The sequence below is a fragment of the Mesoplodon densirostris genome, chromosome 8 (assembly GCF_025265405.1).
Source record: "Mesoplodon densirostris isolate mMesDen1 chromosome 8, mMesDen1 primary haplotype, whole genome shotgun sequence".
Classification (NCBI taxonomy): domain Eukaryota; kingdom Metazoa; phylum Chordata; class Mammalia; order Artiodactyla; family Ziphiidae; genus Mesoplodon; species Mesoplodon densirostris.
In genome coordinates, this window is record NC_082668.1 from 3,677,495 (window position 1) to 3,703,525 (window position 26,031).

Here is a 26,031-nt window from a genome sequence, read left to right on the forward strand (position 1 = left end):
CTCCTCTTTCTTAAGCTACTTTTCATTCTGGATTATTCTCTGTAGTGGATGTTTACTCATCCTTTTAAGATGGCCCTGAGTCTTGAATTAGCAACTTGTGGCCTAAAATCAGGTAAAGGCTTCTAACAGTTATTTTTAGCTTAAAAAAATATAGTTAAATTCATTGTAATTATCCTGTTAATTTTCTCAGTGAGGACATTCAAACTAGATCATTTATTACTCATGGTAGAGTTTTAAAACATTGGATTGGTTATCTACATCGAAAAGTGAGCTAATTAATTGTCAGTTACTGCTTTCGTATGCATCCATAGTGGTCTTATTAAAGGTTCTCAGGCAACATCTATCTCACCTTGACCTGCCAGAGAACAGAGTTGTGGGAGATGCACATCAGTTTTGTTAGGGCCACTTGTGCCTGTACCTGAATTTTGGAGACACTTAAGGTCTCTTAAAGTGAAAGATTCCTTGTGGTGATGGGGGACATTAAACAAGATCATCTCCACCACCCCTTCCAACTGCAGAAGCTGAGAGTTCTCCATCTTCTGCCACAATTGAGTAATGTTTTTTCTACTTCTAGGGAAATGCGGGACCTCCAGGGATAGCTGGACAGAAGGGAGACCCTGGTTACGCAGGACCATCTGTAAGTACCTACCCATTTCCAATCAAGCTGCCCGAGGGTTGGGTGCCTTACACGTGGTCCTCCTTGAAAACTTTCCACTATCTCTTTTCCTCACAAAAGAGCTGGCTGCATTTTTGTTGTTGTTGTTTGTTTGTTTGTTTTTTAACCACTTCCCTTCTGATACCACAGTGGAGAAAAGAGCTTTTGAGCTTTAGAGTACCAAGAAAATTTTAAAGCAAGTTTCACATGGAACTCTATAATCTAGGGTGTATCGTAATTTGCCTTTACAATTTCCTGGTGTAGGTTTGCTTGAGGTTTGTGTTGAAGACAAACTAAAGAGAACACATTTGAATACCTCTTGATTGCATCTTGTGGAAGAAGTATAGTATAGACCTCGGTTTGGGGAAGATTCCCTTTGGTCTATAATATCCCCAAGGGAGCTACTGATTTGTGGTTGAAACCCCACTAGTGACCTAGAGCCAGGAGGGCACCTTTCTCCAGCCTTTCCATATCCTTCATCATGAATGTCTTTGTTTCCTTGCTTGAATTTCTTCCTGTACTGTCTCCTGACATTGAAATTGATGAGGTTCACAGAAGAATGGAAAAGATAACTCAGGAAGTGGAAAAATCATCCTTAGAAAGAAAGGTTAGAGGGTTGGATTGGTTGAACCCAGGAGAAGATGGTAGAGTCAGGTGTTTAATCTGGAGAGGAGCCTTTAGCAGGAGATGGTTAGTCCAGTTGCAGTGGGGGACGGATGAGCAGGGGCAGCCGGATGGAAAGACGCTGGCCAGCCCACGAGGTGACAGCTTGACCCTCGGTGGCCACACATTGGGATGAGATGCCGAGGGCAGCCATGAGTGTATCCCTGGGGTCGAATCCCGGGATGCTTAGACCTGGAGCCTCAGGGTAGCTAAGTGACTCCTGGGTGTCCCTCCTCTGACAGGATGTAGGAATCCAGCAGGGGAAAGGCAGCTAGCTCTCCTCTTGGGAGAAGCAGCGTTTAGACTCAAGTTCAAATGTGTGATTTACGTTGATTTGCAATGAGTATCCTGGATTCCAGGGCGTGGAGCTATTTATCTTACAGGGGAAACACTTCTGTCCTCAAAGTCTCTGCTTTGCTCTTTGAGCAGTTAAATCAAATTTATAGGGAGAGCCTGTAAATGATCAAGGTCAGTCAGGGCCCACCTTGTTCTCTCTGTCATGTGTCTGTGGGCCCCGGGCTGTTGCTTGGCGGGAAGCTCCACAGCCCTCATGTCTGCAAGATCTCAGCCCCCGTCCTTGTTTTGCAGGGTTACAAAGGCAGCAGAGGTGACTCGATGGACGTAAGTTGCATGTGTGCCTCGCGAGCCCTTGCCCCGTGAGCTTTTTCCATCTGTTCTCTTACATCTTCTTTCCTTTTCCAGCAATGTGCCCTTGTCCAGAGCATCAAAGATAAATGTCGTAAGTACACGATTTTCTGCTGTCTGTGCCTCATTTTTATCCTTATGTGTGAAATTCGCACCCGGTGGACCAGGCTTTCACTCTCCTCTCTGTTCTCTTCTAGCTTGCTGCTACGGTAAGTCATTTCAGTGATTGGACTTCCTTCCGAGGAAAGCAGAAGATCCCCTTTCCAGGAAGTAGTTTGTCTGTGAAAACCCTCCCCCTTCCCACAGGGCCCCTGGAATGCCCTGTCTTCCCGACGGAGCTGGCCTTCGCCTTGGACACCTCCGAGGGGGTCACCCAGGACGCGTTCAGCCGGATGAGGGATGTGGTCCTGAAGATCGTGGACGACCTGACCATCGCCGAGAGCAACTGCCCGCGGGGGGCCCGCGTGGCCGTGGTCACCTACAACAATGAGGTCACCACGGAGATCCGCTTTGCTGACTCCAGGAAGAAGTCTGTTCTCCAGGACAAGATCAAAAACCTTCAGGTGGCTCTGACATCCAAGCAACAGAGTCTGGAAACTGCCATGTCCTTCGTGGCCAGAAACACGTTTAAGCGGGTGCGGAATGGATTCCTGATGAGGAAGGTGGCTGTTTTCTTCAGCAATAAACCCACGAGGGAGTCCCCGCAGCTCAGGGAGGCCGTGCTCAAGCTCTCGGATGCTGGGATCACACCATTGTTCCTCACGAGCCAGGAGGACTGGCAGCTGGTCAACGCCCTGCAGGTCTGTGCTCTGGGCACCTTGACTCTGAGAAGGTGCTTGGGTGCAACTGTACCCTCCCTGATGGGTTTGCACCCCATAGCTTCTAGATGAGGCTGGTCTCACTTGTGAGACTTCCAGAACAGTCTGATAGCTCTGGCACTAGATGGACATCCAAATGCCCATGACTTATTCCCACCAGGTCCCTCTTTGCTTCTTGGATGAGACTCTCCCAAGCTGACCCTGGAGGCCTACAGTCTCCTTGGGAGGTTCTCCAGACATCAGCGAGCCCAACACCCAAGCTGCATCCCTGTTCAAACATTTCTCAGCCAGGCTGGCATCTAACAATGAAACAAGTTATTTAAGCATAGGACAAGGAAGCATTAGCTTCAGCCTATGAAGCAGCTAAGTGTTTCCTTATTCTTTGCTTAAATGACTTGTATAATTGTTATACTAATTGTGTGGAGATATATATATATATATATATATATATAAGATTAATTAGTCAATTAATATTTACTCAATGCTGATTCTGGTTTTGCAGTCCAGGATGGGTGGATGGTGGGCAGGAAGGGACACAGCGGGACCAGGAGTGAGGAGGTCTTGGCTCTAGTATTAGTCCAACCACCAACCAGCTTTAAGCCACCAAGAGTACCATGGCCCTGTCACTTACGCTCTCTGTGTCTCAGATTTCTCACCTGTGACAGAGGCTGGTGGATGAGATGGTCCCTAGCGTCTTCCTTTCCAAACTGGATATTCTACGGTTTTATCACTGCCACGTCAGCAAGAGACAGTTGGGTCACTGGCACCACCTCTTAAGGTTTATTCCGCCAAACTCCAGGCCAATTTGAGAACACAGTATTGGGCTTTCGACTCCGGCTTGGGCTACCAGCCTTACGTTCCTATTAGGGGATCATGTATACATCTCCCCCTGTGAGGGCTGAGTGATCCAGAACCATGCATGTTTCCAAAAAAGCATAGTTTCAGCAAGTTCAAAAAGTCAAATATTCATTCATTTATTCAATTTAATGATGATGTGCCAGGAGCTGTGATGGGCAGGACATTCTGTGTCTTCTGGAAGTGATTTCATAACTTGCTTTGTTGTTAAATCCCTTTCTGGACCTGGGCCCATGGGAGAGGGACGGAGTGAATATTTGTTAGTTGCTATTATTATTGCTAGATAACAATGACATTTAGGTCCCTGCTATTTGGTAGAGGCTATACCAGGTACTTTACATACATTATCCAATTTAATCTTCCAAATAACTTCATGGGAATTTACCATTATCTCCACTTTGCAGCTAAGGAAACTGAATTCCAGAGAAGTTAAGTTATTGTGCTTCAGGTCCAGCAGGAGTGGGATTTGAACTCTGGTTCATCTCATTGGAAGAAAACCTATGTTTTCCTGTCATAATCAGTGCCTTCCTTCCTAATCCCACTTCCCAAGAAAGAGAAGCTATTGATCTAATGGGGGGTTTATTTAATTGATGTTTTTATTAAAAAATTATTTAATTTAATTTAATTATTTAATAATTATTTAATTGATGAGTTTATTAAATAATTGTGTTTATTTAATTGATGTGTATTCTTCGGCTACATTTTCAAATGGTAACTTACCCTGTGTACTCCTACTAAGGATTTCCTTTTGTTTAAACCAGATCAATAACACAGCGGTGGGTCATGCCCTTGTCCTACCAGCTAGCGGAGACCTCACGGACTTCTTGACGAAAGTCCTGACTTGTCACGTTTGCTTGGGTAAGGTACTTCTCTAAGAGAAAAAAATCTGTCCGGCTGCAATTGCAAAACACACTATCCACAGAGGGACATTTGAGTGAATAATCATCATCTGTACAAAGAGCTTGAGTTAAATGAAGATTCACATAGCCTTGTATTTACCAGTGTATATGCTGCGTAAGTAGTTTCCATGCTTAAAGCCGACTGCCCCCAAACAGAGCCTCTCTTTGTTACGAGAATGATTAGTTCTATAGGTACAAAGGAGGAAGTGGGCTCTGCTTATATTTTGACCTTGGAGTCCAGAATTTTATTATCTGGTTTTGTTTTATTATCTGGTAATGTGTTTCTGGAACACATTTCTTCAAGGAGTGGCAAAGAAGTAAGGTAGTTTTCTTTCCTTTTCTTTCATTATGCCAATGCCATAGTATATTAACAAGGATTTCAGCTTGATTTGTTTCCTCTAGTAAGTGCTAGGTGATGAAAACTGAAATCTAGCCATGATATTGTCAGCAAGGTATACATAGGTTTCTACATTATGTGACAATTCTAATGACCCCAGACTACCTGCAGACTGATGTGCAGTATCTCGCCAGGAGAGTCACAGAATAAACGGGCTGCCATGCTTCTTTCTAGACATCTGCAACATCGACCCATCCTGTGGATTTGGCAACTGGAGGCCTTCCTTCAGGGACCGGAGAGCAGCGGGCAGCGACGTGGATATCGACATGGCTTTCATCTTAGATAGCTCCGAGTCCACCACTCTGTTCCAGTTCAACGAGATGAGGAAGTACATACTGTACCTGGTCCAACAGCTGGACATGAGCCCGGACCCCAAGGCCTCCCAGCACTTCGCCAGAGTGGCGGTCGTGCAGCATGCACCCTATGAGTCTGTGGGCAACGCCAGCGTGCCGCCTGTGAAGGTGGAATTCTCCCTGACTGACTACGGCTCCAAGGAGAAGCTCCTGGCCTTCCTCGGAAGCAGGATGGCACAGCTCCAGGGGACCAGGGCTTTGGGCAGTGCCATCGACTATACCATTGAGAACATCTTTGAAAGTGCACCCAACCCACGGGACCTGAAGCTCGTGGTCCTGATGCTGACAGGCGAGGTGCAGAACCAGCAGCTGGAGGAGGCCCAGAGAGCCATCCTGCAGGCCAAATGCAAGGGTTACTTCTTCGTGATCCTGGGCATTGGTAGGAAGGTAAACGTCAAGGAGCTGTTTGGCTTCGCCAGTGAACCAAACGACATCTTCTTCAAGCTCGTGGACAAGTCTACTGAGCTCAACGAAGAGCCTCTGATGCGCTTCGGGAGGCTGTTGCCATCCTTCATCAGCAGTAAGTCCTGCGCACACTTGGCTCCCAGGGATGGGGCTGCAGGCATGGGAATGATAGCTAGTGTGCCCATGTTGACCCGTCCATTCATTCAACAAGTATATACTGGCACCTGCCACATCCCAGACACACTGTTAGGAGCTGGGGTTGGCAGTTGACACAGATGGGAATCCTGCCCTTGTTCACTCATTTATTCAACCAGACTTGACTAGACCCCTCCCAGCCATGGACTGTGTCCCTGGGAGTTTATAGTTTAGGTGGGTGAAGGGGTCAAGTGCACATTTATTAGGCATGACATAATATGCTGTTATGTCACATTGAGTGTGCCCTGATGGGGATCAGGGAAGCTTCTAGAAGGAGCAGCATTGATCTGGGCTTAGCCCCCAACCCTACACTTGGATACTTCTGAGCCTTTACCTCATATGGCTCTCCCTCTGCTAAATGATCTCCACCCTTGCTTCAGCAACAAACCCGCATTCATCTTCAAACATTATCTCCAGACCCCCTGCTCCCTGCGATGGTCCCCACTCCCAAGGCTTGGGCATTGTTAATCTGGTTGTTGTACTTACTGCATCTATTACATGGCCCATTGGTCATTCATTTATGGGTATGTGGTCCCAGTAGACTGCACATCCTGGAGGAGGTGTATCATTCATCACTGCCTTGATGGAGTCAGGCACAGGAAACATCTAACAAATGAGGGAGATTTATAAAGTATGACCTGTCCCCCTAAAGTTTTAGGGGAAAAATGTGAAGCAAGGGTAGGCCAGCAAGTTCACCCAGGAGCCACTATTACCGTCTTCAGAAAATTAAAGCAGTAGTTTTGTTAAACAGCGCTGAGAAAATGTTCAAAGTAATTCTATTATAATGTGATGTTCAAGAGCTTGGAACTTGGTGAATTCTGCACTTGAGTTTTCTTCTATTCCTGTCTTCCCTCACATTGAGTCAATGTTACCTTTAACCTAATCACCCAAATATTGCCAAATAGGAGATACTGGCTTAAGATGTTTTATGGATCAAGCGCCATTATGCTTCATGTTTCAAATCACTGGACTTAGATTGTCTGGAAGAATGAATTAATTCAACAAATATTCACGGACTACCTATACATGATCCATTTAACTCCTTAGCAGATTGATTTTAGTTTGCATGTGGTTCACATGCCCTTAAATATTTCTTTCTCTCTTTTTCTCTAGGTAAAAATGCTTTTTACCTGTCCCCAGATATCAGGAAACAGTGTGATTGGTTCCAAGGGGACCAACCGGCAAAGAATCTTGTGCAGTTTGGTTACAAACAAATGTAAGTGATTATAATAACTGTCTTAGAAATTAGAGTGCTACAAGGAATGCAGAGGTCCTTCAGCCAACGCCTAACTTTATGGGGTGAGGGTGTTGAAATCCAGAAAACGTGACTTCCCAAATGTCACGTGGAGCATTTCAGGGGAAGAGTCTGTTGTATCCATTAGCTTTTGCTGTGTAACAAATTACCTGAAACTTAGTGGCTTACAATAACAACTGTTTATGTAGTTTGAGATTCTGTGGGCTGGTGGGTTTTGCTTGGGCTCGGCTGGGCAGTTCTTCTGGCCTCTACAGAGCTCATTTTCACGTTTGTGGTCAGCTGCTGGTCAGCTGTAGACTGGTAGTCTTGGGTGGTCTCATGTGGGTGGCTCAGCTGGGCAATTCTTCTGACCTCTACAGAGCTCATTTTCATGTTTGTGGTCAGCTGCTGGTCAGCTGTGGACTGGTGGTCTTGGGTGGTCTCATGTGGGTGGCTCAGCTGGGCAATCCTTCTGGCCTCTACAGAGCTCATTTTCATGTTTGTGGTCAGCTGCTGGTCAGCTGTGGACTGGTGGTCTAGGGTAGTCTCATGTGGGTGGCTCAGCTGGGCAATTCTTCTGACCTCTACAGAGCTCATTTTCATGTTTGTGGTCAGCTACTGGTCAGCTGTGGACTGGTGGTCTAGGGTAGTCTCATGTGGGTGGCTCAGCTGGGCAATCCTTCTGGCTTCTACAGAGCTCATTTTCATGTTTGTGGTCAGCTGCTGGTCAGCTGTGGACTGGTGGTCTTGGGTGGTCTCATGTGGGTGGCTCAGCTGGGCTCCATGTGGCAAGCCTGGGTTTGTGCACAAGGAGACAGGGAGGGTTCCGTGAGAGAAGGTGGAGGTGAGCAAGGCCTCCTGAGGTCTAGGCTAGAGCTGGCACACTGTTACCTATGCCCTATCCTATTGGCCAATGCATGTCCAAAGCTGGCCTCGCTAGATTCAAGAGTGGGGAGCTGGGCTTGTTGGGGGGACCTGCCACATCACATTGCAAAGAGTGTGGGTACAGAGAAAGTGGGCCACTGGGGCCATATGTCCCAACAGTCTACTATAACTGGTGTGCAATGATTTCATACAGAAAGACTGGATACATTAAGCAAAATGGGCTCCCCGTCTCTCAAAATGATTAATGCTGTAATGACACAGGTGATGGTGTTAGCAAAGGGAGGGGACACGCATGGTCTCCTAGGAAGACCGATGAGATGGATGGGAGGTGGGTGGGGCTGCAGTGCCCATGATGGTGCTGGCTGCTCAGCACATGCTCCGTGGCCTTATGTCCAGTGCCATTGTTGGTGCCAACTCCAGGCGTAGAGAGGAGGGCACTGTGGCTGTGTGACAGAGGGCTGGGCAAGGGGGACATGGTGGCAGGAACTGAGGTCAGGCACTGTACCAGCAATTTGTGCCCCTCAAGAGAAGGCCACAGAGGATCACGCTTTGGGAGAAGGGGAGGTTTTGTCTGTTGCATCCAGACGAGATGCAGATTCGAATTATCCTTGTAAAGTGACAACCTGCCTTACTCTTGGCGGAGCCCCAGGGTGACCTCTTCCAGCTGCCCATATGTCTCCCTATACCCCTTAAGTCCCTCAGCTTTTGCCTTTGTCCTCAGAGGGAACGCTTCACATTTCAGCCTAGTAAGTTGAAAATCATTCCCAAGGCAGTGGTGACCCTTCTCCAGTGCTATGATACTCATTCTGCTTGATCTAGCTTCACAGGTTCTGTTTTTCTAGCCTTGTATTATCTGTATAATTTCCCTAGAACATTCCGTCAAGTTGGCTCAACTTTATCTTTAGGAAAACAGAATGAACAAAGCAACCTAGAATCTGAAGTTTTATGACAGCAACTTGAAAATATACTGCCTATGCCATATAGCATGACATTTATATAAAATAATGAATGTTAATCTCAGGGCAAGTAATGAACAAAATTGGGTCTGCGCTACCATGTCTGATGGTTATGTTGCTGTTCTCTTTAGGGATTCATAGTAAATCAAGAAATTGTGAGAAGAGCAACCACATACACAAAAACTAATACAAACAAAAATACACAACATGCCCTAGGAATGAAAGCGTATGCTGACTTGATCATTTTCCAGCTCAACACAGCATCTTGCTTATTTTTTTATTTAAACTTTTTAATGGAAGTATAGTTAATTTACAATGTTGTGTTAATTTCTGCTGTACGGTAAAGTGATTCAGTTATACATATATACATTCTATTTTTAATATTCTTTTCCATTATGGTTTATCACAGGTTATTGAATATGGTTCTCTGTGCTATACAGCAGGACCTTGTTATTTATCCATCCTGTATATGATAGCTTACATCTGATAACTCCCAACCTCCCACTCCATCCCTCCCACAACCCCGCCCCCGCCGCCGGGGGCAACCACAAGTCTGTTCTCTATGTCTGTCTATTTCGTAGATAGCTTCATTTAACACAGCATCTTGTTGAGTGGCTACTTTCTTATAACGAGTGTAGCTATTAACTGATCTTAGTTTTTGGTGTATGTGTTTCAGTTGGTCAATTTTTATAATGAGAGCATTATTTAAATATTTTATTTTTACTATTTATTATTAACAATAAGTATTATTATTATGACAATATTTGTTTCTGTTTCTTTGCTCTCTTCCAGCTTTTATAAATTGAAAATAAGATTTCAGGTGTATTTATAGTACACTAGAGGCTTCATTTTTAATAATTCTATTTTTTATATGCTGTTCAATGTCTTTTCTGTGGCACAGATCCTAAAAGGAAGGAATTTAGTATATGCAATCTATATGTAATATATAAAAGCTACTGCATACATTTTGGTGAGATAGCAAATTTTGCATGGTGCATGGAGTTATGTCTTTGTCTATTTTAGATAGCAGGAGAAAATATGTATCAGTTGAAATAATATTTAATATGTTTTAACAGAAATGTTCCGAATAATGTTACTTCAAGTCCTACATCTAAACCAGTGACCACAGCAAAGCCAGTGACCACCACCACCAAACCAATAACAGTGGTAAACCTGCCGGCCTCAAAGCCAGCTTCCATGAGACCTGTGGCCGAGAGACCCGTGGCTGGGAGACCCATGGCCACCAAGCCTGAGGCTGTCAAGTCCATGGCCACCAAGCCTGAGGCCGCCAAGCCCGAGGCCATCAAGCCCTTGGCCAAGCCTGTGGCCACCAAGCCCGAGGTCGCCAAGCCTGTGACCACCAAGCTCGTGGGCACCAAGCCAGAGGCCACCAAGCCCGAAGTTGCCAAGCCCGTGGCCACCAAGCTTGAGGCCACCAAGCCTGAGGTTTCGAAGACAGTGAGACCCGCAGTGGTCGCGAGGCCCGCAGGAGCAAAGCCGGCCCCTGCCAGACCCCCTGCTGCTGCCAAGCCCATGGCCGCAAAGCCTGACACCCCCAGGCCCCAGGCAGCCAAACTGGCTGCCACCAGACCAGCCACTGCTAAGCCCATGGGTAAGAAAGCCACCTACCTGGGATGTCTCATTTACTGTGTCCAGGGCTTGTCCCTTGAAGCCTGTTTACAAAGCAGTCCAGACATGGTCCTTGATCTGCAATCTGACATCTAGATGATGTATTTTGAAAGGTGCTGGTTTGAGCATGGAATTACCAAAACATCCCTTTTTTTCTATATGAGAAAGCAATCTTTCTCTTCCGCCCCCTATGAGGCTGGTGAGTTCCAAGCAAAGAGCAGGTGAAATACCTACCCCGCTGCCGCCTCTGCTGCCCGTTTTCCCACTCCCCACCCCAGCCCCGAACCCCCATCGGGGCAGGCATGGGAGCGGCTCATTCTCTCAGGGGTGTCAGTGGGCGGCCACCACCCACCCCTCCTGGAAATGCAGTTGTCTTCAGTTAAAGGGATGAGTTCTAAGGAAACGTAGGGTTTTAGACCCCATCGAGGGAGTGAGAGAGAGAGAGAGAAAAAGCCTGTTGTCGGCTCTTAAATGGTGAAGCTTATGTTTCTATGCTTTAGTTCTGGAGCCAGACCTACCTCCCTTAGAATATGACTCCCGAAGCTCTGGATGGAGCTTTGTAATTGCAAGCCTTGTCCCCTCTGTGAAGCACGTACCCATAGAGAAGAGGCCCAAGCCTCGTGCGGTGGCAACACCGGGGCGTTGCGTTTAGCAAATTCAGACGTTATAGAGCCCAGACGACTGTTCTGTCTCCACAGACTGAACCACCTGCTGCTGCTGCCCCTGGGAAGAAGGCGTTCCAGGCTGGATTAGATACGGGGCTGGGGGGTTGGTGGGCTTAATGGGACTCAGACGGTGTTATTTTATTTTTCCCGCAAAGAAGATGCTAGAAGTTCCTATACAGTCACAAACTGTATAGAAAAGTGAAGGCAGGATGTACGTGCTCCTGAAAAGAATGGAGATTGTCTTCATTTTATGAAGAAGGAGAAGCAGGGATTCCTTGAAAGAATTTCATGTCACACCCTAAAGTTCCATGATGTATATTTAATATATTTTAAATTAGGGCCACATTCTGTCTTGAACGCTTCAGATTAAGCACCCTGGACCACACATGTTCAAAGTATTTCCTTAATAAGAGAGATTTTCAACAGAAAAAAAAGGTAGTCGTGTACCTGGCCGATGCACAATGAGATTTTTGATTACTGTGAATTTCACGTTTCACATATGCTGGTAGGTTACAAGATCAATATTTCTCAGGAGCTTGAAAGAGAAACTAGGTGTCTGCCTCACCTAAATTTCAGATCGACCGTCTACCAGTACATCTCTTTTAGAGTTCACCTCTGGCCTGTGTGTGACAGTCATTTAGGGCTTTATTTTTTGTCTCATGCTCTCAGCACTCCATCTTGCAGTTAAGGCACCCCGAGAGGTCCACACGTCTGAAATCACAGAGAACAGCGTCAAACTCCACTGGGAGAGGCCCGAGCCCCCCAGCCCTTATTTATACAACCTCACCATCACCTCGGCCCACGATCAGTCCCCGGTTCTGAAGAAGAACCTCACGGTCACGGACCTCGTCATCGGGGGCCTGCTCCCTGGGCAGACGTACCACATCACGGTGATCTGTTACCTAAGGTCTCAGATCAGAGCCGTCTACCAAGGCAGTTTCAGTACAAGTAAGTGCACTGTCGGTTTAAGGAAGGTTGGTACCTCTCTCTGTGTGGGATATCCAACCGCACTGTAAAGGGAACAATGCTTATTCACTGACCTTTTTCTGAAACAGCAACAAGGTTAAAACGAAATCCTGTGTTTCGGTTGCACCCAACTTGATAACTTAACAAAATGGAAAATGGGTTCCTTGTGAACTGTTGTCTTGCCTTGGGGCTCCTGGGCTACTTGATGTGGGAAACCAGATCCATGTGGCCTGAGTGCAGCCCCTTCCCAGGGAGGAAGAAATACGGCCATGGAACCTGGCTGGGTCTTGGCTGCCCACCATGTCCCGGGTCGGAAGCATGTTTCCGTGGTCAGTGAACAGAAAACACCACTGAGTCATGGCTCCTTAGGGAGTCTCATCCCAGGGGCCACAGGATGTCCACAGGCACAGGCGTCATCCACAGGTGTCGAAAGGGCACCAGCGTTTCCCTCCCCTGGTCTCACCGTGCTCAGGCTCCGCCCTCTGCTGTGTTGGCCCTGTGGCTCCTTTGCTGCCCCGAGGCCTGGCCTGCATGATTTCCCAGCCCCCTCCCCAAGTTCTCCTGGACCCTCACCCCCACCCCTGACTCTTCTCAACCCCTGCTGTTCCTGGGACGTGGAGGGGAGGCTCCCATTCTTTTCTCTTGGGCCAGAGTTATTCATATCAAGGAACTATGATTGAGGAAAGGCAATTCCCATCAGTTACCATACAACCCATGAAGATTTGAGTCCAAAGACGCTTCAACCCCAGGGTTCTACTTCCTTGGAAGGAAGCAGAAGATGTTATGTGGAAAAATGAGAGGATCTCTTCCAGGTTCAGAAATTTCCTCCGTTTGCTTGTTGAGATGAATCAAACGTGCAGACAACAGACATAAGCAGGGTGTGTGGAGACTTCTTGGGTCTCTACGTTTCAGTGGCCCCTTCTTACATAAGACATGACCCAGAACGGCAAGCCTGCCTCAGTCCCATAGAGTTCCTAAGCCTTTCATTTTCTGATTTACCTATTAGTGGTGTATCTTTTTCTTTTATAGAGAAAATTCAGCCTCCATCTCCACAAACGGTGAGGTCAGCTTCTAGTTCAACCATCAATCTAGTGGTGAGTGCAGAACGGCTGGCTGGGAGTAAAACAGGTGAGCTGTGAAACTATCAGGTCCACTGCAGCACTAAGAAAGCATTCTTCTGAACAGTTTAATCTGCTGGGGTTCTAATTCTCAGACCAGGAGTGACTTGTATGGAGAAAGTTTCAAAGTGGCTCTGTGTGGCCCCTCTTGGGCTTATTCTGCACATTCCAAGTTGCCTGTCCCCAGGATCTTAGAAAAAGTTGAATGAGGGCTGCTTTGGGGGCTGTAGCCAGGAACTCATGTGTCCCTTAGTCATTTCCCTGGTGACTCATCTTGGGACTCGAGTTGATTTGTGGTGTGTGATGCAGCAAAGCATAGGATTTCATCCACTTGGTGATTTAATCTAATAAAAAACTGCTTAGAAGAATACAAGACAATTCAGACTGGAATCCATGAAATAAATGGGTTTGGAAGTGACCCATGGGATCAATGTTCTGGTCCCAATTTCCTAAGCACACACCCTGGCTTAGTGTAGCCTGCCATTCTCTATGTGTCTGAGCCCAAGCATGTGCACATTTTATGTGAAATCCATGATGAGTTAGTGTTTCTGAAAGTGACAGTTGTCACTTGCTTTTGTCCTGGGCAGTGGAACTCTGGGGGACCCGTATCCTCTTCTTCAGGGGAACGTGAGCTATGATTGTTCATCTGTGGGAAGCTGGTTATTGAAATAGCCGATATGCTTTGCTTAAGAGTATTCTGCAAAAGATATTGGTACTAATTCCACAGTCAAGGGTATTTAGATATCTTATTGTTTACAGACCCCAAAGCAAAGGGTTTCCACAAATTATAGGGACAGTTCATTAGTTTTTGATATATTGGCCACAGTCAGGAGAAGGAAGGCATATCTCTTTACATTGCTAATTTCTGTAACGGATAATGACGAAAGCCATATATTGAGTGCCCAGCTGCTTTCCTACAGCGCTAGATTTAAAAGAAGCTGTGCTTTCTCAATATGCCCTGCATTATCAGAAGCAGCAACAAGTTATTTTTTGAGCTGTTGGCAAGGATTCCCTATTTTACTCTTTCCAGTTTAAGTTTTAAAGTGACCCTTGTTTCTCCACCTCATCCTTTTTGTAGAGTTTGCATCATATCTCATCTGTGTTTAAATGAAATTGGGTGGTCTCCGACTCCACACACCCATCTCTTTGGGGCCACTTGGAAATACAGGGCTCTCAATTCTTTTAGTTGTTTCTAGAGGGAATCTTCTCTATTACCAGAATAGTATTTTTTTAAACATCTTTATTGGAGTATAATTGCTTTACATTGTTGTGTTAGTTGCTGCTGTATAACAAAGTGAATCAGCTATACATATACATATATCCCCATATCCCCTCCCTCTTGCATCTCCCTCCCACCCTCCTTATCCCACCCCTCTAGGTGGTCACAAAGCACCAAGCTGATCTCCCTGTGCTATGCGGCTGCTTTCCACTAGCTATCTATTTTACATTTGGTAGTGTACATATGTCAGTGCTACTCTCACTTCATCCCAGCTTTCCGTTCCCCTTCCCCATGTCCTCAAGTCCATTCTCTATGTCTGCGTCTTTATTCCTGTCCTGCCCCTAGGTTCATCAGAACAATTTTTTTTTTTAGATTCCATATATATGTGTTAGCATACGATATTTGTTTTTCTCTTTCTGACTTACTTCACTCTGTATGACAGACTCTAGGTCCATCCACCTCACTACAAATAATTCAATTTCGTTTCTTTTTATGGCTGAATAGTATTCCATTGTATATATGTGCCACATCTTCTTTATCCATTCATCTGTTGACGGACACTTAGGTTGCTTCCATGTCCTGGCTATTGTGAATAGTGTTGCAATGAACATTGTGGTACATGACTCTTTTTCAATCACGGTTTTCTCAGGGTATATACCCAGTAGTGGGATTGCTGGGTCATCTGGTAGTTCTATTTTTAGTTTTTGAAGGAACCTCCATACTGTTCTCCATAGTGGCTGGAATAGTATTTTATTCCATTGATGGACTTTCCCTGTGTCCATGTGTACATGGTATATCTATATCTGTACATCTACATTTATCTATCTACCTATCTATCATCTCTTAATTCATCCGCAACCCATACTGACATGTGGTGTCAGGAGTTACTAGAAAGAAGATGATGAGTCAATGCAGGAATTATGAAACTATTACATACACAGATTGTGATAAGGGTCAAAAAACCAACTACTTATAGAGCTGCAAAATGTTTTAAAATAGTTTACTTGTAGAAACACGTTTAGGAATTGGTCTTTGTTAGAGACAGCCATGTGTTTTTCAGACTCCTTTTGCCTTTCCAATGGAAAGATTGACAGAAAAACAAGAAATTCTCTCCTCTTGACATAAATTTATGGGAACAATTCAAGAATTCATGGTAGATCGAGTAATTAAGTTTTAACTTAAGAGTTGTATAAAAAGATTTTATAAAAACTTTTAATGCTATGATTTTTAACTAGGTTGCTTCCATGTCTTGGCTATTGTAAGTAGTGCTGCTATGAACATGGGTGCATGTATCTTTTTAAATTAGAGTTTTCTCAACTCCTTTGATTTCTGCTCATAATCAAGGGACAATGTGCAGAGGCCTTTGTCCCCTGCACTGGGGGTTCCCTGCAGGCCCTAGTGCACCCCAGCTACCTTCCTGAGTCATCTCCCAACACGATGCTTGAGCTCAGAGAAGCCACAATGGACTTACTAGGATTTCACCAAAGATATGGGTCAGGACAGATGACATTCTGACTTCAAAGTCCCTGAAATCTGTGCATATTATTTGCCACTTGCTGGTAACTTCACCCCTCACAGAGTGTGGGAAAAGTAAAACTTCTAGCAAATTCAGTGCTTCACTGAGAGAAAATGATTAGGAATAAATTACACAGTGAGATTTGGGGATTTTTTGGTTCTCTTATGTATGGTCCAGAGGGAATAAGAATATATAAACAGTGTTAAGTTAATATAAACAACACAATCTTTAAGCAAGAATCTGGCTGGGCTGTCTTGCTTTTTAAGACTGAGTCACAGATTCAGACGTAGGAAGGTGTTTTCAATCTAGACCTTCAACACTTAGGTCTCCTCTCTTCATGTGACAGACAGAAAAGAGATTTTGAGACTGGGGCTTTTGTGTCCTTCAAGGCGATGGGTCGTAGTTAGATACAGATGAGTCCAAAACCTTTCTCCTTCTTTCTGATCAGTACAGAGCCCTCAAATCCAGGACTTGACTGTTCTTTCACCCTTTCACGTGTGTATTTCCCCCCTAGTGATTCAAGTCAACCTGAAAATATAAATTACTTGCTCTTCTTTTTTAAAAAAATTTTTGTTTATTTTATTTATTTATTTATTTTTATTTTTGGCTGCATTGGGTCTTAGTTGTGGCATGCGGGCTTCTCTCTAGTTGAGGCGCGTGGGCTCAGTAATTGTGGCGGCATGTGGGATCTTAGTTCCCCGACCAGGGATCAAGCCCATGGAAGGTGGATTCTTAACCACTGGACTATCAGGGAAGTCCCTTACTTGCTCTTCTTAAGAACAAGTTTCTGCATAATTCATCTCTAGCCTGCAAGTAACAAAACAGCGCTTTGAAAAAAAAAAAAAAAGAACAGCACTTTGCCTGGAGAAGTCGCTTAATAAACATTTGCTAAATGAGCATATGTAGGCGTACACACACACACCATTTTGAATGCTCTTCTTCAGTGAAATTAATTGGATATTTACTTTAAAATGTATAAATTGAAAATGGGTAAACAGGATTAGGAGATGGAAGCTTGTTTTCCCTCCTCCCTACCAACCCCTCCCCCATATAATCAAGGCATCTTAGAAATTTTTTCCAGGGGGTGAAACATTTCAATATATTCATATTTTTTTTTTTTTTTTTTTTTTTTTTTTTCTGTACGCGGGCCTCTCACTGCTGTGGCCTCTCCCGTTGCGGAGCACAGGCTCCGGACACACAGGCTCCGCGGCCATGGCTCGCGGGCCCAGCCGCTCCGCGGCATGTGGGATCCTCCGGGATCGGGGCACGAACCCGTGTCCCCTGCATCGGCAGGCGGACTCTCAACCACTGCGCCACCAGGGAGGCCCCTATATTCATATTTTTGCAGATAGAAAAGGAGTAACAACAAATCATTGTTTATAAGAAACTTTAAAAAATATACTAACTATATCCTTCCTCAGTAGTTTCATGTATATTTCACATCTAAATATCAATTGCCACAATATGCATTATTTCTCCAAAGATGTATTTTCTAGGCAATTCAGGCAAAAATAAGTTTTAAAATTAGCTTTTATATGTGGATGTGAATGCAGTTTAATTCCAGCACCAGTTCATTACAGTTCATCTCTGTAAGCACAAACACGGTTTGTGCTTACAGAGATGTGTTCCTTTCTTAGTTTTAAATGCTAGATACTATTTTTGTTTTTTGACCTTGGCACGCGGCTTGCGGGATCTTAGTTCCCCAACCAGGGATTGAACCTGGGCCCACAGCAGTGAAAGCGCCGAGTCCTAACTACTGGACCACCAGGGAATTCCCTAGACACTCTTCTTTGCTTTTTTACCTCTATGAATAAAAGATTTACTGGGTTTTGATTCTATCTTTAGGAACTGAATTTTGAAATAGTTTACCACTTGGGGTTTAGGAAACATGGTGACCAGTGTTTGAATCTATGCAGGAATTTGTGGGCAAAAATCCTGTGAGATGAAAAGGTCTTTGGTCCATGGCATCCAATGAGGGGAGAGAAGATTGAGCAGTACTATTATTTGAGTTTTGATATGTTAATATTTGTCCCTTTTGAAATTCACATTTAATAGGTACTTCTTTACCAGAAATTTGACACAGGCATGTAATGGGAGGATAGCCTAGTGAGGGAATTCTTTGTCCCCCATCTGAGGCCTGGCCCTGTGTCACATGGAGTGTGAGGTGTGGCAGTAAGGCCTCAGCTTGAGATGAAGGTTGATTACAACAGCAAACCATTACTAACCATTCAGGATTCCAGACTTTGCAATACTACATGATTCCATTTTAAATGGTTAATACTTGTATTTTCCTCAACAAAACAAGCCCTGCAAAAAGAAAAATCCCACCCCACTTTTTTCTTTCCTCAGCACCTAAGGGAATCACACCCACTTTTCTGAGATACATTTGCTGCCTGAAAATGGCAGTTAGCAGCAATTAAACAAATGTTTCAGTGCTTATCACAGTCTTAAAAAAGCATTGGCTGTGCTAGGCATTTTTGCAGTACGTTTTGTGACTGCTAGTTTTGAGGATGCTGTGCTGTTGCTAATGTTGGTTTTAGGTTTTTGTTACCGTCTCTCTCTTCCTCCTTCTCATTTTTGGCCAAAGAAGACTTGGATGAATATTTTACATGCATATGATTAGTAAAGCTAAGACTCTGAAGTTTCTAAACAGCAAAAAAAAAAAAAAATCTAACTCAGAAAATTTACTTTTTACAATATTAAAGAATGAATCCTAAATTATTGGCCCACCCATGTATGAAGAAATGTTTCAATGCAGAAGAGAATAAAAATAACTAACACAACGTGTAACATTCTTTTTTACTTACCCAAGAAATTAGCAATCTGTAGAAATGACCATATTTTGTCTGATCAGGCATTCCTGGGTCAGTTACACAGCTCTGAAGGAAATAAGTTCACCAATGTTTTACTTACTTTATTGATTCTAAGATGTACAATTTTCCCCATTGTAGTACCTCTGAAATTGAAATGTGACTTGAAGTTGATGACATGTCATGGCTTATTGGCAGCATTTTCTCTTACTTAGTGGATTATAAAACAATAGTACATTATAAAATTAATTATAAAATTAAGATATCTTAGATTTGATGAAATCCAGTATTTGCTTGGCTGTGTTCCACCATGAATATACAGCATTGGCTGCCATAAAATGATGTGATGGGGACAATATATGACTTTATGTTGATAATAATTTAAAGAACTAACTTAACCCCACAACTTGAGGTATATTGAATGGCTACAAATATTTTCTCTACATTGAAGAGACATAGCCATCTTCAAGGCTGTGTGTTTATTGCTGCATGAGAATGTAGCTAAGTAAGCTACCATGTTTGGGTTATGACGGGTCTCCAAGGGCATTTGGTATTTTTTTATTGTGAAGTATAAAAGTCTTATGAAGTAAAACACTATTGGTCAAGACCTGAAACTACATTTAAAGTGCAATTACAGCTCCATTTAAAATCAAGTTAAAAGTACAAAAAAAGTTTCTTTGGTACATTTTGAGCCAATCCACACTCAAAATGTAAACACAGGAAAGTTTTATTCATTCCTGCCAATTGTATCTGCTTCAGAGGTTTGGAAGCACTTTATATCATGTCAGCAATGTCTGATCCTAAGGCAATTAAACATTCTTCTTGTTTTGAAACCATTAAACTAACGAGGAACATACTTACACATATTCACAACTGCAGCCTAAACCCTTTCCCCTCCTCTCAGCTCCCACGATTTAGCTTAAGAAAGAACTTAAATACTGATAACTTGCTGGTTTGGAAAATGTCAAATTGATGGCTTTAAAAATGCTGCTTTGAAGGAGAGACACAGACATAGAGGATAAGCGTATGGACACCAAGGGGGGAAAGGCAGGTGGTGGGATGAACTGGGAGATACAGTTTCTACTAGAAACTGACACAACATTGTAAAACTACTATACCCCAATTAAAAAAAGAAGTTTAAAGAAATAAATAATGAATGATAATTTTAGAATCCCAGAACTAAAAAAAAATATGCTGCTTTTAGACACTATACAAATCTCAACTGATAAAAAAAGGCAAGGTTTTCCAATTCAACATGTTTTTGGTTTCAAACACTTTTTCTAGTAATAAAATAATAGATATTCATTGTGAAGAATTCAGAACATACAGAAAAATGTAAGGAAAATATGATTCCCATAATCAAACACTGATGGCCATTTATGGCCACCATTAATGATCCAATGCATATCTTTCCTGTTTTTTTTCCCATGAATAGTACATGTGCACACACACACATCTTTATTACAAAAGTAGGCTGTGTTTCTTTGGGTGCCTTCCACCCCATGGCTGTTGTTCCAGAATGTAGGTTGGCTCCTGTGGTTTCTGTGAACATGGGATTCCTTGGACAGGGTTTCTCCAGACATCACGCTTACATCAGTTTCCTCTCATATTTGGAAGCTCACTGAAGCCCAGTAACCGTTGACTATTTCACCAGGAAGTTTCACCAGATGGGGATCTGAATCAGGCAGCCTTTCAAGTCTCTCTTTTAAAATGAAACATTATTATTATTATTTTTTATAAATTTATTTATTTATTTTTGGCTGCGTTGGGTCTTCGTTGCTGCGCGCAGGCTTTCTTTAGTTGCGGCGAGCGGGGGCTACTCTTTGTTGCAGTGCGCCGGCTTCTCATTGCAGTGGCTTCTGTTGTTTTGGAGCACTAGCTCTAGGCACGTGAGATTCAGTAGTTGTGGCTTGCGGGCTCTAGGGCGCAGGCTCAGTAGTTGTGGCACACTGGCTTAGTTGCTCCGCGGCATATGGGATCTTCCTGGAGCAAGACTCAAACCAGTGTCCCCTGCGTTGGCAGGCAGGTTCTTAACCACTGTGCCACCAGGGAAGCCCTAAACTGAAACTTTTTAAAAAAATAAAAAATAAATAAAATGAAACTTGTTTACATTGTTATTCTAGGCAAAAGTGAGCCAGGAAAGGTTGGTGATAATTTTCTCTCCCCATGGTCTCTTAGGCTCTGGTTGGGTTCTCAGTATAAGGAGGAGAAAATCAATGAATTTGTAGCCAGACACTTCTCTTGGATCAAGGACCCCAGGCTCCTCCAGGGCTGGGCCCCAAGGGGAAAACTCTTTCTGGAGGGAAACATAAATAGCTGTCATGTCCAAAGACTTGTTCTAGGGAAAAACTCAATGAGATCCAACCATCCTTCTTTGGACTATAGGACATTTTAATTTTGTAGACTTTGAAGCCGTTGTTTTAGCATATGTAGACATAGCTTGGGTGAGTCCAGCCTACATGGGTCTCAGAAATCAAATGATGGGAGTTAAAAACTTTCTCTTCTTAAGAACATAAAACCTCTCATTTTGATGCTTTAAAAATGGAGAACCCCAGGCTTTTGTCTTTGCACAAAGTTGAGGCCCACATTAACATAGTTCTCTTGGTTCTTTAAGAATTTACGTGTCCAGAGTAGTAGCATCCTTATATTCCATTAATAAACCTTAAAGGTCTTGGCAGTGACTCCTGCTGGAGTAAAGGATGTAGAATGCAAGAGTCGTAGTTTGGTACCGGAGACTGAAGGTGAAAATCAAAGGAAATTGGAAAAGCCAATTGGTCAGGGAGCAGTGTCCTGCTTTGGGGCTGCCTCCAGGCTGGGTGTCGTTGGGTCTGGGAAGACTTCTGTTGCTTCAGAAGAGCACAGGGGAGTAGGACCCAAAGAGCTAAACACAGATGGCCAGGACTGGGTGCACTTGGAACAAAGTGTAACCAACCTGGGCCACTGGGGAATGCTCTGGGGAAGAAAGGGGTGGGGATGAGGCGACCATTTGGCCAAGTTCCCATGCTAACAGGGGACCCACCAGTAAACAAGGGATGTGTGTTGGTGCTTGAATGATCTTGCCTTGCTCAGTCCCCTCATTCCTTCAAACCAGGCCTTCACCTCTAGCGTTGGCCCATCTGAGAGGAAGAAAGTTGTTTTTGTAAGTTGTCATCATTTTATCCTGGCCTCATTTGGGTCTTCAAAAGCTCTTGGTAGCACTGCTGGCCTTCTGGGCCTCTGAAAGTGTCTGCAACTCAGAGATGCTGTAGGTGTGGGGTCACCCTCCTCCTGGGGGTGGGGGTGACAGCCTCTCCAGAGTCACCAGGTAGTGTCTTAGACCAATTCTGAGCCTTAATCCTGTGCCTGGAAGTCTGGTCCATTATGGTTGACCTGAGCTTTGGTTTTCTACCTGAAGACCTAGATTTTCCTCTTACTTCTTGTTACCAACCATCCCTGAAGATGCCTACCACCCCTGCCATCCATGGAGCTTGGGGAAAGGCCCCCGGAAATGTCAGCCCTGTGTGGGGAGGGCCGATGATTCATGGGTGTTAGTTATGAATGTAAACATGTAACATTGTCCACTCCAGGGGTTTGTTTTACGTTTTTCAAACTTTCAGATAACAGTTGATATTAATGTTTCTCTTTTCCAGCCCCATCTAGAGTTTGTCAGAAAACACTGTAAACAGAAGTTTTACTGTGTGTGAACTGTAAACTTTTCTTTCTTTCCATGTGTGGTGGAGAATGTAGCTTTTACTCTGCAGCTGGGCTGCATCAGAAGCATGCATTTAAAACATAAACTTCCTTAACTGGAAAAAGAATGCTTCTCTGTCTTCAAAATAGATTTGCTATGTGACATTTTTGCTTCTGTGAATTTTGCATCAGTGTTAGCACTTCTCTTGGCTTGTTAAATTTGACTGGTCACAAAGGTAGTAGCTACGCACACACAGACACAACACACGTGTGCATATACACACATTTTTAAATTTTTATTTATTTATTTATTTTTGGCTGCATTGGGTCTTCATTGCTGTGTGCGGGCTTTCTCTAGGTGCGACAAGCGGGGGCTACTTTTCGCTGTGGTGCGCGGGCTCTAGAGCGCAGGCTCAGTAGTTGTGGCACACAGGCTTAGTTGCTCCGTGGCATGTGAGATCTTCCCAGACCAGGGCTTGAACCCGTGTCCCCTGCATTGGCAGGTGGATTCTTGACCACTGTGCCTCCAGGGAAGTCCCTACACACATATTCATAAAGGATTTTCTTTTTGCACTTTGACTTTTGTTTTTAATCTACCTGGCTTGTAGTGAAATGGAGAGTCTTGTTTTTGAATGACATTCTGACAGAACTTAATTGTTATTTTGCCAAGGAGTAGAAAACTCCAAGGTTTTAAAATTAGGTTTCTTCTCCGGGGGTTGAGCATTGAAAGAACTGGAGACTAAGTGACCCAGTGATTGGAAAGGGGAAAACACAGTTCATTTAATCTGAAATCATCCAATAATAATTGCCAACACTTGGGATTCCAAGTGTAGTTTATGAAGTCCTTTCATCGATAAGATTGTATTTATTGCTCTCAGATCTGTAGGTGATTATTATGTCCATTTGACAGTAAGGAAACTGAAGCTTGGGGAGGTAAAGGAAGTTTTCCTCCTGGAAACTCTTCTGTTTTCTCTCTCTGACAGCACTGTGATTAGACCTTCAGCCCCTCACGCTGGGAGCACAGTAACTTACATGTTCTCATTAATCCTCTTTCCCCATCTTGTTCTTCAAGATATATGTAAGTTGCCAAAAGAAGAAGGAACTTGCAGGGACTTTATATTAAAATGGTACTATGATTCCATTACTGAAAGCTGCGCCAGATTCTGGTATGGAGGTTGTGGTGGAAATGAAAACAGATTTGATTCACAGGATGAATGTGAAAAGGTTTGCCCTCCTGGTAAGTGATTCTTCTTTTGTGTTGGTGGTTTTTGCAGGTAAGGGATCCAGGCCAATAATTCACCTTTTAAAGATATTTGAATGATAATGATGATGATAGACTTGAAAAAGAAGATAAATTGGATTTTCAGATGAGGAAGGTGTACAAATAAAACACACGGGGTTAATTTTCTGAGTTATTATGGTTTCCTAAAAACATACTTGTATTTTTGCCAGTGAGGAAACATATGGTGGACCACTCCTCACCCTTCAGAAATATTACTAAGTTTCTGTTATTCATAAAATACTGTAACAGACATGGTGATTAGAAAAATAATATAATGAACAATTAATAATAACTGCTATATAGTCTATTCATCTTTAAATAATCTTGCTTGCTCTAAATAACAATGTTGACCGCCAGGCCATGCGCTATCTCCATTATGCTGGGCAACGTGATTGGTAATAAAATCAGAACAGCTACACAGAGATTCTGGGGCCAGTGCGGAATGGGAGCGCTGGGTTTGCTTAAAGGCCAGGCAGGTGATGCCAGGAGAGAGAAAGGGCTCAGATGGCACAGAGAGCCCCAAACCCCAGGCCAAGAAGCTCCAGGGGAGCCACTGAAGGAAATGAACTGAAAAGTGAGATTGGTGATGACAGCCAGAGGCCATGGATATTTTCATGAGAAATACAGTGTCCTTTTGGGTCAGTAATGTGACTTTTCCCCTCCTCTTCCTTTCCACCCTCACCCGCCGCCCCTCCATCCATGCCCAGTGCTCATCAAGCCCGGAGTCATTGCTGCGATTGGGACCTAAGCGTGGCCGACCAGTGACACATACCTCTTGAAGAAGAAGGAGTCAGCCATTGCCAGTCATCTTTGTAGAAGCTCTGGGTATAGATTCCCTTGCACTGTACCATTTCCTGCTTTGATTTACACTCGAACTTGGGAGGAAACGTCTGCTGCATGACCTATCAATATGGTGCTAAATGTGTCTGTGGAGTCAACCCTCTTTGTCTCCGGGCAATTACATTGTATACTTTGAACGTTGTATAATAGTTATCCACTGCTGGAGTTTATGTGAATATTCCTATAAATTCAAATTCCCTCTGGAGTTTCACATTATGCCTGTTACAGGCAAGTGTAAGATCTAGAAAATAACCCCCAATTTCACAGCTACTCTATATACTTCTGCTTGGTTCATTTTTTCCCCCTCTTAATTAAGCATGACTTTAGATGGAAAGCCTGTGTATAGAGAAAAAACAAAAGTCTAACTTTTCCATTCCCCTCCCAATTTCCTGGATTAGATTTTGAGCTAATTTCCTTTTTCTAGAGCTTCTAACAAACAATCTAGTTAGAAGGAAGCAAAACCCCCTAATCTCTGTGCACTGTTGTGGGACCAATGCCTTAATTAAAGAATGAAAAGAAAGTCATAATAGAGAAGATTTTTTGGCATTCCTCTAATGTTGTGTCTGTGTTGTTTTTTTGGGGGGGGTTAATTTTAATTTTAAAAATTTTAGGAAATTTATACAAAGAAACTTTTTAATAAAGTATATTGAAAGTGGTGTGGGTTTGGTGTTCTTGGCTGTGTCGTTTCCCTAGCACCTGTTGTCAGAATCACCCCAGGACAGGGGAATTGGAGCCTGTTCAGGCCCACAGTCTTGGGTACCACCCTTTGATTTCCAGTGAAGGGGCAAGGGCGCTCTATCGACAGTGGGAAACCCGGTGGATCCAGCTCTCCATGGCCGGGAGGGTCACGTTCCTTGCTTAGGGCCCCTGGAGTCTTCCTAGTCTTAAGAACCAGGCTGACTTTCATGCTCTCCTTTAACTTCTTGCTGTGTCACAGAGATGTGGCCTCCTTCCCTGCCCCTTTAAGATAATTGTTTCCTGGGGGTTCCCTTTGCTCCTGCCTACAGTGGCTGAGAGGTGGGATGTCACTGGCCCAGGAATCCCCAGTCCCCTTTCTGGAGTCTCAAAGATGAAGCATAAAGTTTCTTTTTTCTTTAAAGACCTTTTTGCTCCTGTCTTCAGAAATAACACAAGAAACAAATAAATACATATTTAGGTGGTACCTGAATTCCACTTGGGAAGGAAACTGAATTTGTTTGGTAAAACACATCTGCTCTGACAAGTGCTTCTGGCCGAGCTCTAGGGACCTTGGGTGTGGACCGAACTGTTTTATGTAAGATGCGGAAGGATCTGTCAGTTAATCTATTGATCAGAGGGAGGGAGGAGGAGGGAGAGGGCGTGTAGAGCCATGGAGATG

The 26,031-nt window shown here is 43.9% G+C and overlaps 1 protein-coding gene across 1 annotated transcript in view; it reads left to right on the forward strand.

The window, feature by feature from the left end:
• COL6A3 (collagen type VI alpha 3 chain) overlaps nucleotides 1–25,330 on the forward strand; it is a 69,446-nt gene extending 44,116 nt beyond the window's left edge. Inside the window, exons 31-43 of the mRNA XM_060107382.1 lie at nucleotides 575–637; nucleotides 1,907–1,939; nucleotides 2,021–2,057; nucleotides 2,161–2,172; nucleotides 2,270–2,763; nucleotides 4,398–4,494; nucleotides 5,107–5,805; nucleotides 6,999–7,101; nucleotides 10,037–10,572; nucleotides 11,924–12,202; nucleotides 13,250–13,348; nucleotides 23,625–23,789; nucleotides 24,542–25,330. Coding sequence (XP_059963365.1) covers nucleotides 575–637; nucleotides 1,907–1,939; nucleotides 2,021–2,057; nucleotides 2,161–2,172; nucleotides 2,270–2,763; nucleotides 4,398–4,494; nucleotides 5,107–5,805; nucleotides 6,999–7,101; nucleotides 10,037–10,572; nucleotides 11,924–12,202; nucleotides 13,250–13,348; nucleotides 23,625–23,789; nucleotides 24,542–24,582 — 2,658 coding nt within the window. The 3' untranslated portion in view covers nucleotides 24,583–25,330. The remainder of the gene's footprint in view (nucleotides 1–574; nucleotides 638–1,906; nucleotides 1,940–2,020; nucleotides 2,058–2,160; nucleotides 2,173–2,269; nucleotides 2,764–4,397; nucleotides 4,495–5,106; nucleotides 5,806–6,998; nucleotides 7,102–10,036; nucleotides 10,573–11,923; nucleotides 12,203–13,249; nucleotides 13,349–23,624; nucleotides 23,790–24,541) is intronic.
• Nucleotides 25,331–26,031: the final 701 nt, after the last annotated feature.